Source organism: Pimephales promelas, chromosome 10 (assembly GCF_988280905.1).
Source record: "Pimephales promelas chromosome 10, fPimPro1.hap1.1, whole genome shotgun sequence".
NCBI classification, from domain to species: Eukaryota; Metazoa; Chordata; class Actinopteri; order Cypriniformes; family Leuciscidae; genus Pimephales; species Pimephales promelas.
Genome location: NC_142778.1, coordinates 26,189,440 through 26,202,115, shown reverse-complemented (window position 1 = coordinate 26,202,115; position 12,676 = coordinate 26,189,440). Strand labels below are relative to the sequence as shown.

The following is a 12,676-nucleotide window of genomic DNA, read 5'->3' as shown; positions in this document are numbered from 1 at the left end:
GTTTGACAGAACCGGGACATTTTTTGATCATGGTATATTTTTTAATATAACTCCGATTGAATTGGTCTGAAAGAAGAAAGTCATATACACCAAGGTAGGCTTGAGGGTGAGTAAATCATGGGGTCATTTTAATTTTTGGGTGAACTATCCCTTTAACAAGGGATACAATTGATTTACAATCAAAGTCAAGCCCTCTTGCGTCACAGGAAGCTCAGCTGGAACCTGACAATGAGTAGCCGATTAAACCTGCAAGTCCCTCTAGAACAAAGCCTCTGATTAGCCTCCTGGGTTCCCTTTAATGAGAAACCTGTGAAGGAACTCTCTAGCTTTGCTTTGACAATGCCTAGACCATTCTTTCATCAGTGTATTATATTGAATCAAGGCCTGGTATCATTCTTTACGTCAAAGTCCCCTTTAGTTAGAAGAGAGGATGCGTGATTAAGCTCTATTTTCTCCTTGAAAGCCGCACAAGGGGACGTGACAGGAGTTGTGTTATTAGAGACAAGGATGTTCTTCCAACAGCATTTCAGACTTCAAAGTCCAGAGACAAATCAGATGCTGTAGTGTCTGCAAAATCCAATCAGTGTCAATTTAGCCCAGCAGACAGGGGATAATAATTTAAGAGTGTGCAGCGCTTTCCTGGGTTTTTCAGTCTTACTAGCTTGGTAAAGCAACCAGCCAAATCACTTGCTCTCCACAAGCCCTGGACAATCTACATCAGGCAACACCTACGCCTTTTCCAAGTTTCTTTCATCTAAAAAAGCAACGTCCAACCTCCTTTTATCGTATGGCCCTTGAGAGCCAGAGGAGGTGGAAAAATGTTTTGACTGAGAGGGCAGAGTGAGTTTGTCAAGAGAAGCAGTGGGTGAAACCAAAGCTGTGTATGGTAAGAACTGTGAGGTCCTTGGCTTTCTGATCTCATTATGGCACCATTATAGCTCTTGGATTTAGCTCTTGAGGGCCCTTGAACAACTTCATTCTTCAAAGTATAGTGCCAGATAAGATCTGCTAAGAAGAAACACCTCTCTGCCGACATCTGTCCCTCACTTTGAGTTCTCCTCTAAAAGAAAAGTCTCTAAATTGGAGAGCACCAATTATGGACAAGACAGTGCCTCATGTAATATTTGTGGACTTCCCTTAACTGTTACTGTTGTGTAATGAACGAAATCTACAAAATTAAGTGGAATTCTGAACGATACAAAGAGAAAATTACAAGTTTTCGTTAACACTTTATTTGAAGGGGTGTGCATAAGACTGACATGACACGGTCATAAACATGACATAACACCTGTCATGAACATGAAGGAGTCTTTATGAATGTTTATGACTGTTGTCATTAAGCGTCATTCGGTAAATTATGACACTTTTAATGCAAAGTTGACATTGTTTAAAATGTCTTTGTTATGATACCTTGACATTAACAAAGACAAAACATGTCTTTGTTATGACAACTTGACATTAACCAAGAAATCATAACCTGTCACAAATATGTCATAACAGGTTTAATTATCAAACTTAAAGAAGTTATTTAGCTTTGCGTTAACATTACATTACCCTGTCATATGTGGTTGGTTTTGACTTTGGCTGTAATGACACCTTACCCTGTCATATGTGGTTGGTTTTAGGGATGGGACGGTATGAAAATTTCATATCACGATTATAGTGTCCAAAATAATCGTGATTAGCAATATTATCACGGTTTTTGTTAAAAATTTATGAAAGTGCTCAAAAAGAACTGATGCTCACACTGAAAACATTTCATTTCATTTTATAATTGAAAATCAACAAACAACAAATAAAACAAGCCTCTCTATGCAGTTTTTTAAGCGAGATTCTATTCTATGGCATTTGCTTCTTTATAATGCCCGTCGTCAATAGCAACGCATTATTACACAGAAGGCGCACATCCATAACATTCACAACGGACGCGCGCTCTTGTTTCATTCAAATACAACTTGCCGTCTTGCGTCTCCGGTTTTTGATTGTATTGCAAAAATGAAATCAGAGTTATTTATTGTTTACATAGTTTGATAATATTGGTGTGATATATCTTGTCTGGACGATTGTTTTACAAAATGAATTCATAAACAGGTAAGATTTAAAACATTAGCTAATCTCATTATCAATTCAATATGTCCAAAAAAACTGTAGGTGACAACAGTCAAAAGTCTTGTGGTAGTTCATTTTTTTAATAACTATGGATAAATAATATTCTCTCAAAAATACAAACATGTATACATGTTGCTCACATATTATGGTAGCCCTGTTTGTGCTAAATAGAGTGTAATTACACCTGTGCCATTAATATTTTTATAATCGACTGAAAAAAGCACAAATGTCAGGGCATGTCAAAACATCACAAGGACCCCCAAAACACCTTAAGAATATAAGATATTTAAGAATATAAGATATTTTTTCAAGAACTGCACATTCTTACACTTTATCAAATTCAAATTTATCTTAAGAACTTATCTTTCCTTCTTAAAAAGATTTGTCGCTATATAGGCTCAAATATCTTTTTCCCTGGAGGTTTGACCAATTCGAATACACTGGCTACAACAACAGCAAAAAATCTGACCTTAAATTAGCAAGGACTTCGCCACAATCTGTGCAAAACTAGGGCAGGTGTGGAGGCCGAATACTAGAAAACAGCATGTTATCCAAACAAGTGCCTCGGAGCTAGATTGGTAGCACTGGAGCGATGAATACAGTTCCTCCCTCCACAATGCGGATGTTCAAAAGGTCTCAGCGGTATATGCTAATGCTCCAAGCAAACCTTTCATGCATACATAAAGAGCCTTTTATATTGTGCAGCAACATTCCTGATAATACATTGCCTGCCCTAAATGACAAGTGAACATCAGCAGATGAGTTTTTAAATAAAATGCAAAGACGTGGGCAACTGTGACATAACATGAAAGCACAGCATGTGACAACAGCATGATGCTTCTTAGAGAAGTGGTGTTGAGCTACGTGACGTTATTTTGTTTCCAGGGTATATTTAATGGTGATACTGAATGTCTAGAGGCAGGAAGATGTGCCCTACATAGGAGACTTATTATTCAATAAGACATATTCTTCATGTAAAGGAGGGGGCTAAATCAGTGAGCAGCAATGATTTTCATTTTTTTTTTTTGCCTTATATGTACGGTGGCCGAGCAAGCTCAATACATTACAACTGAAGATAACATGCAAATAAGAAGAAAAAAAAAAACACACTATGAAATTAAGAAATCCTCTTCATCAGTTTGACAACATATGCACATGCTGCAAATACTCACAAAATCAACACGCAACCAAATATAGAAATTTAAATAAACAACAAAATTCACCTTTTGTGTGATTTTACCCCCATCTAGCAGCGAAAAGGTATATGACCATCCAGTGAATATTAGTTTCTGTTCCTCTCAATTCCGATTTCGTTTTAACTCCTACAGTGGCCAATGTAGTCCAATATTAACATGGCTTCCAGTTCGACCTCATCCATGAGTGTTAACTCAAACGTAAACGCGAAAGGCGAAGCTTGAGTTAACGGGTATGTCCCTCTTTGGCTAATGTACTTTCAAGATGGAGGGGCAACATGGCGACCGACATTAGAACCCCTTACCCGTATGTATTTTCAATGGCATATTATACACTCAGGAGAATACTTTATTACTTGAACGAAGTAAATATACATTAATGAGCACATATATTTTTGAAAGAACTAAGTGTTTTTGGCTAAGAATAAACTAAAAGCGTTAGAGAGTGTAGCTTTAAGTTCATGGACAACACCACTAATATTGGTCAATAGACATTGAACAATAAGCGGTCCCAGCCAGTTGTGTGCGTTTTGAATATTTGCAGCACGTTTATGTACTTGCTTGCGTTGTGAGTACTTGCAGCACATTTCTGTATTTGGTTGCATTCCTGCATTTAGTAGTGTGAGTATTTGCAGCACGTTTCTGTATTTTGGTTGCATTGTGAGTTGCAAAGTGTTTCTGTATTTGGTTGCACTGTGAGTATTTGCACAATTGAGAGTGCTGTCAAACTGAAGATGTTTTCTTAATTTACTATGTGCTAGGTGCTATTTTTCCTAATTTTCTATGTGCATTTTCTTCAGTTGCAGAGTGTTGAGCTCTTTCGCAGTGTGTGGAGCTCTCTTGGCCGAATACAATTACTACTTGACACACAAATATTTACATATATTTGACTATATAAAATAAATAATAAAATAGAATTTATTTAAATCTAATCAGGAAATCCATATCCAATCCCAGCTCTACCAAACGATCATTGAGGCAAAACAGGAAAAAACACGTCAACTTTTAAACACAACAATTTGTGTATTATTTATTTTTTATTTTTTAGTATTATTTATATACGTTATTATTTTGTTTTGTGTAATATATGTAAATCTCTGTTATGCAGCTTCTTCGTGGGAGTAAAATAAAAGTAAAAAACAAAAAAGGACAAGGGCTAAACGAACATTAGAAAACAGGCATAAGAGCTAACTTTATACAGTTAACCAACCTTCCATAGGAAACAGAACATAAACATGGTGGGCGGTTTACACACACATACACACTCCCTGAAGAGTGATGGAATGGGTGAACATCTGCTGGCACAGTGGGGAATGAAGGAACATGCCTGTGTCTCACACCGAAACAACTGATTAGGTCCTCTAAATGACGGACCCTCTGCCCATGTTGAAATAGCACAGTCACTCCATCTCCACGCTTCTGAGCATGGTGCGGTTCCAGCAGGTGCTGTAAGGACTTGAATCATTATCCTCAGGCTTACAGACAAGACTTAGCCCACCAGGCTCAGAAAAGTGTTGCACTTCAGCAGCTCTCCACCACTCCAGTAAGTCTGCAACTTCACACACTGGGAGCTGCCAAATGGACACATTTGCTCCAACTCAAGGTTAGAGGTTGGTAGGACTGAATGTTCCAAACCGTCTGATACTGTAACATTTTAGTTCGTGTTCTGGACTTAAAGGGGTAGTACACCCAATAATGAAAATTATATAATTTAGATTTTTTTTTTTTTTTGCAAGCAATGTAAGTTAAATCTACAGGCTACATGGTATGAAATTGGTCTTTGTCCCTCAAAAATACATGTAAAATTAATTAATTAATTAAATTAATATTTTTATACAGCATGGATGCAATACATTGGTGCCAGTAAAGTCTACAAATAAATTTCTATTTCTATTATAAATGCTGTTTATTTGAGCTTTCTATTAATCAAAGAATTATGAAAAAAAAAACTTTTCCACAAAAATATTAAACTGCACAACTGATAAGAATATTTTTTTTCTTGAGCACCAAATCAGCATATTAGAAGGATCATTTGACACTGAAAGACTGGAGTGATGCCTGTTGATAATTTCACAATATGTTTCACTGTATTTTTGATGTAAATCAAAAAAAAAATGTAGCAGAAGGGATTTCTTTTAATAACATTTTATCTACAACAAAACTTTTAAATAATAGTATATGTAAAGACAAAAAGTAAAGATTTTGTCTCCCATTTTCTTAATAAAATAAAAATAAATTAATATGAATGTTACATTGACATGGGGGTGAGTAAATGATCTCAAGAATCAAATATAGGTGAACTATTCACTTAACATGTAGTCATCCTATGGGTGGAAAACAGACAACAAGTGCACACAGATTAACTCAGTCTCCACCTAGTCCTATCTGCACTCTTTTCTATCAGTTCAGCATCTTCTCATTTTCCCTCTCCCTTCTATCATTCTTGTTCAATCAACGCTCTCCACTTCTCTGTGGTCAGCGGTCAGACAGAGAGAGAGAGAGAGAGATAGAGAGGCAACATTCATCTGAGCCCTTGAAATAAAGACATGGGACTCCAGTCTAGATCGATAGACTGTTAGTGACCAGTGTGACTTTCATGTCATGCAATCATCGGACAGATTGCCACAGAATAGGGAGTCTGTGATAGACTAGATCTGCCTGGGATACCAGGGAAACACAGGCGGTGCAAAATACAGCACTGTATAGAGCCGTACAGACACACAAAAGAAAAGCATACTGTTAACACTCTGTTTGAAGCACTGACAAAAGTCCTCAGCAAATAATATATCAAAGACAAATATTAGTCTACAAGAGTGTGTAAAAGACAAGCTTTTCTATTGTCTCAGACAAAGGAAGAGTTCATCCATCCATTATTCGCATAACCTCATGTCGTTCAAACCCTCCAATACTTTTCGCATTTCATTATTTTTTGAAGAATATCCTATAGTCACTATTTTAAATATAGTGAAAATAAATGAGCACGTGTGGTTCTAAGCTTTAAAATAACAATAAAAGCAGCAAACATCATCAATATGGTGCCTTAGTTTTGTGTGTGATACTCCAGGTCTTCTAAAGTCATTCAAGTGTTTTTTGCTAGTTTCAGCCCGAAGCAGTTATCATTTTCACATCCTGCGCCATATTGTTTAAATAGCCAATGCATTTGCACCTATTTGTGTGCAAATGGACTAATGTCAAGGGTGCAGTTTTACTCATTACATACTCATTACTCATTAAGAGAATAGAGACAACTATTTTAGACCATGTGCCGTGCTACCGACCATTTTTCCTGCTGTTAAACTAGCAAAAGTTGATTAAGATACGCCCTAAGTGCTCTTAAGAAAATGTGCTTGGATTGTTAAAATAGGGCCCATAGTCATTACTCACTGATTATCGTCACCTATTGAGCTGAACACGAAAACCAAATCCTTCGAATTGGTTTAATCAACTGGATGAAATGCAGTGTTGTAGTCAAGAAAGAAGACCAAATGCAAAACTTATTTTCGTTATCTCAACTGCAAAACAGATCAAATTATTAATTACAAAAAAAAAAAGAATTTAAAAGAAGATTCAAAAGAATAATTTGCTAATGTACGTCACAACAAGCCAATGTATAGCTTCATGAGACTTGTAATACACTCCACAAGTCATATGAAACCTTTTTATTTAAGATTTTATTAAGATTTTTGGGTGAACGATCCGATTAAACTCGGCATAAAGTGGAAGTTGCCAAACTCTTCTCTTCATCGTAATGTATATCTGAATGAAACGGCTTCAGGAATGAGAAAACAAAAATGTAGGATGGGACTTAATTTCGTGGGAAGTTGGACGTTGCTAACTAACCGGAGGCAGATCTGAATGACAGTTTGCAGTCAGTTGTGGAGGATATTTAGTTCCACCTTCCACCCAGAAATACGTCTTGAAGATGTTGTTTGGAGGGGGAGGTGATTGTGTTTTTGATTAAAGATTATGAATGCACAAAAAATAAAAATAATGATGTGCATGGATTAATCATTTATACTAAACACTGCAAAATTCTTAAAAAATTTAAAAATAGCTAATTCTGACTTCACTGTGACTTTAAAAGCGAATAAAAAATAAGATATCCTTTTCCCACTGAGTGAACTCAGCTGAACTAGTAAACGGAGAAAGATAATCAAGAAGTGACCTCAAAGTACAACTTATTTTTGGACATTTGACATTTATTTAAATAAGCCTCTGGTCTGCATCTCAAATGTCTACATCTCAATGCAAATAACAACTCTGAAATATGACACATAGCCGCAAGTCACCGTAACCTTTTCGAAACCTCAGTAAACAATGATTAATAACTTATTACGAGTATGAAAAATATATATATATATAACCGTTATCGATCTTAAAGTTAAACTTGGATTTGCATATATACTCAGATTGATGTCTGGGCTGTGGCATTCTTATATGTTATTTGCTCTTTGCTGTGGGGTTCACCTGCCTTGATATCCTACCCAATGCAAACGAAGCCACTTGCATTTCTATGGCCTCACAATCTAGCTTTCCTCACGATCACAGAAAGCAATTTAGTCTAAAATCAACATCTCTCACGCTCCCCAATTCCCTCATGTGAGACAGAGATAGAGAGAGAGACAGAGTGTGAATTAGGGAGGGTGGTGATGACAGGAAAACTGCTCAAAGTCAACAGTACCGCATATACTCTGAAATGAGCACATCTCATCCAGACCTTGTGACTAAATTATATGTGAAGAGAATATGAGGACACAGACACACACACACACACACACACACACACACACACACACACACACAGACACACACACACACACATATATATATATATATATATATATATATATATATATATATATATATATATATATATACTTTGTATATTATATACACTGTACAGTATATACAGTATACAGTTTGTATATATACAGTGTATATATATATGTGTATTTGAAATAGCTAAATGTTACTAATATTATTAAACAATTTCCAACTTGGACTTATTGTGCAAGATTTATTACCATTCAAAATTATGCATTTAGTTGATGGCATTCATAAACACTAAACAGTTATAATAATATAATTATAATGGGCTATATGCACGCATAAGTTCCGCATTTGACGCAAGGATGCTCATCCATTTCCGGTTGCGGAGGAAAACCGAGGAAAACGGGATTATGGGAGAGTCTTCAAAATTTACTGTCCTCCCATCTTTGAAATGAAACGTACATACGTTTAGATGTAATTTTATATATAGTTATGTTTATTTAATATAATTTAAAAAAAGAAGCATAAACACATCGAGGGGTGTCTGTTTTATCTGTTTTTTGTGACTAATGTTTCTTTAGAATAACCATGGAGTATAAAATTCATTATAAATTCTCAGTATTGCATTGGATTCTACGATCGGCGGAAGTTATCGAGCATCCTTACATCTTCACCAGAAATACCGCCGTGCATAGAGCCCATTACCAAACTTTTGAATGGTAAATGTATTGTAAAGGTAAATTAACGTAATGAAAGAGCAAACTTCATTAATTGACTGCAAACTCAATTTGTTTTGGAATACCCAGTTTTCCATATCCAATAAATTCCCAATAGGTAACATCAAGTGCTGTCCTATTTTTTGTATACTATTTCACTCAGAAATAGGTCACAATAAAGAGTTACCCAAAAAATAATAAGAGTAGTATGGTTGTGTGCTATTTCAAACACAGGGATAGAGAGAGGAAAAGTGCATTTAGCTCTGACTGATTCCCCCTTGAAAGCATGTATGAATTCTCACAGTATGAAATCACAAATTTAAAAGCTGCAAATATGAGCACTTTTGAGAAGTCTTTTGGTTGGCTTGTTTCCTTTAATGGATCTGTCATCTCTCAAATGCCAAATCCAACCTCCTCCTACAGACAAACAAAAAGCAGACCGAGAGAGAGAGAGAGAGAGAGAGGGGGGGGGGCATTCCTTCTTACTCTAATCCCTCCAAGTGTCCCTGTCAGAAGATTTGACATTGAGAAGTGACTCATTCAGAGGTTAATTAAATGTTGTTTATGCCAAGTGAGAGAAATTACTACACTACCCAGAGAGCACTAATGTAACAACTGTGTTCTCTGACCTGCAGAAGCGTGTAATTTCCTGTGGTGGGAGAATAATCCGTGGCTGATGACTTGAATAGAGAATCCTAGAAAATGGGCTCACCGTGATAGTTTCTAGATTCGATGACAATTAAAGTGACAAGAGTAAAAAAATATATATATATTTATTATTGAAGTTGGGACTTTCATAAAGCCACCACTATGTCCACACCATTTATAGAAGGTTAAGTGCAAATTATGAGCACGTTATAGACAGTGAATGTCTTACACATGATGCATTTGATCTGATCATGCTGCTTGATCTGACATTTCAGAAACATTTCAATGTGCTGATCCCTTGACTTTGAAATCACTACTACACTCTAAAAAATGCTGGGTTGTTTTTCAACCCGAACTCTGGGTTGAGACTGTTGGGTAAGGATGTTGGGTTGATGTAACCCAATTTGAGTTGAAAATTGTACTTAATCTGTAACCCAGTGGTGCTTGGTTGGGAACATGGACGTGAAAGAGAGCATGCACGTCGTACAACAACACGGACGACACCAGTTGGAGAAGCCGCCATTTTCTTAGCGCCTTCAGGTGGAAGTAAATAGGATGTTTATGCAGTTTATGGTAAATACATTTCAAGTAGTTATATTGGTTTTTATCCAAGTCAGAAAATATCTTAATTTGAAATATTCACGGTTTTTGCCTCAAGTCTTAACTGACACTTTTATTGGTTTTCTTATGTCTTACTTCCAAAAATTCTGTAAATAGAGTCACAATACATTAGCCCTTACATGTTCAATATTTCTCTAACGATTTTACTGTATAAACGCAGTTTTACGCTCTCAGTTAAATTGAGATTAAAGGTTACCTCGCGGTCAAATGACAGCCGAAAAACAAGTGGCATTAAAAAACATGAATCCAAAATAAAACTGCAGCATTAGCATCAGCGTTTATCACAGGTTCGCGTTTAAAGTCTGTTTAGAGACATTAATATAGATTTTTACCTTACAGTTACTCTAAATCCGGCCTCTAAGTCATAAACGCCAGAGGAGAAGTGAGGAGCCAGAGGAGAACTGGCCCCCGATTGAGCCTGTGATCTCCCATGGTTTTTTTTTTTTTACAATCTTGACATCATGTATCGCTATTTAGAGGTTTTTTTTTATTCCCTGTATTCTTTGTGCAAATTAGTGCACCAAACTGTCATGCCCGTATACCATTTTGGTTCAATACGAATACATGTACCGTTCCACTCCTAATGTTTCATCATCTCCATCAAAATACTTATGTTTTTAAAATGCTTAACGTGTAATTAAACGTGTTGCGTTCATTTTTTGGGTTTATCTACTTTTTTTATAGTATGCTCTATAATTGGATGCTGTGAACATGTTTAGGTAAAAAGATTGCCGCTCCACTTTAGTGTTTATTGTTGTTTCTGAAGTTAAAAAGACCAAGTTGAAGATTCTGGCTATACTATCGTTATTTTAATTTTATTTATTGATCTAATTTATCAATTTGTGACTTTGTGTTTTGAAAATATGTTTAAAATATGCACTTTAGGCATTTTGCACACATTTGTTCTGTATCTTGTGACTTGATTCTGACTTATTTCATTTTGTATTTTTATTTATTAGAAAGCTATATTCTGTTCTAATTTAACTCTGTAAATTAAGTGTTTATTTTTCCGCTGCATCGATGCTGCAATGTATTTAGCCGAATTTCATACATACATTATAAAAAATGTGACGCATTGAGCGCTGTTGAGAGGATATGTCTGTGATTGGCTTCAAAAACATGTTGTAATAAATATACATCAATGACTCTCTTCACAGAGCACTTACAAATATACAGACGGAAGTGTTTGAAAGGTCCTGTTTTTAAAATGCGTTTAAACACTTCCGTTTGCTCTCAAACTCTCCCGTGCGTTCATCATTGTAGCCAATCACAGACATATCCGATGAGTGTGAACACAATGTCCAGTCAGAGGCGTTTACGATTCCGCTCAAAAATTTCAGTACCAACTTGATACCAAAGTCTAGATTTTAATATTCATAAATAAGGATTCGGACACATTTTTGTATTTCTAAAAGTTTTTCACACGTAAATAATTCACATTTTATTGGTGTCAATATGTCAATATGTTTCAGTGCGTTTGAAAATTGAAGTAAATGTATTTGTTGTAGAATCACACTTTACGTAAAAATATACATGAATAAAATAACCAATAAAAAAGAAGAAAGAAAAAAGCCCTACCGTTATCTGTGGCCATGAATAAAGCAGTGTACTGGTTGTTGTGAACATGTGTAGACTCGCGGTCCAGTATGGCTCTAGTGGTGACGTTGCCTTTGAAGGGGTTCACGGTCAGCCAGTCTGCCGGGTCTCTCAACAAAGCGAACCTGAGGGGCACACATGACCATTAAATACACTCTTGGAATAGGTCAGGCTTTTGAAGTGCATCAAAACTCAAGGATTTCTAAATATCTTTCAGTTTATTTGTCCACTTATTACAGGGACAATCCCCATTAGACCAACCGATGTGTGCTCAAAAACACAATGCTGACAGCTCATGAATTACCCCCTTGCGGTGTGCGAACCTATAACCTTTTGATTCGCAGACCAGGTTTTTGACCTTTAAGCAACATGACCTCAAGCATTAGGACTACAGAGTGTCGACGGGTTATCTGGAAGGTAGCTAAAAGTGAAATAAGAAGAAATGGAGCAAAAAGAGAGCCTGAAACATGTAGGAGGGATAAATGACCTACAACACCACCTCTAAGAGTAATGAGCAGTCTTGTAATTGGTTAACCATGTGATGATATCTCAGCCGTGACCCCCAGAACAACTAAGCATGTGCGTATGTACTATTGGATAAAATAATTGCTGTAGTGCTGAAATTTGATGATTGAGTCACAGATTTACAGACTTGAAATAAATTGCCATGTTATTTGGCTTTACTGCTTTCAGGAAACCCATGGAGACTACAGATCAAAACAAAAGTTGACTCGGATACCTTTCCCAAAAGTACACAAACAGTCACACAACCAACAAAGAGTTGCACACTAAAGCAAAAACAGAACGGGGGAATAAAGACACATAGCAAGCATATTTTATAAGTGAATGTATATTGTTTATGATTCTTCTTTCTTTAATAACATGTTTTTGTGAGTTTTTATTTATGAATAAAAAAAAAATACAATTAAATTTTTACCTGTACACTACAGTCTGTAAGATTTGTTTTTGGAAAAATGAAAAAAGAGAAAGGACTGCTCATCAAGGCTGCATTTATATATACAT

The 12,676-nt window shown here is 36.1% G+C and overlaps 1 protein-coding gene across 1 annotated transcript in view; it reads right to left on the bottom strand.

Annotated features, from left to right (window-relative positions):
* cdh13 (cadherin 13, H-cadherin (heart)) overlaps positions 1-12,676 on the bottom strand; it is a 369,140-nt gene that overhangs the window by 19,405 nt on the left and 337,059 nt on the right. Inside the window, exon 11 of the mRNA XM_089116363.1 lies at positions 11,636-11,778. Coding sequence (XP_088972489.1) covers positions 11,636-11,778 — 143 coding nt within the window. The remainder of the gene's footprint in view (positions 1-11,635; positions 11,779-12,676) is intronic.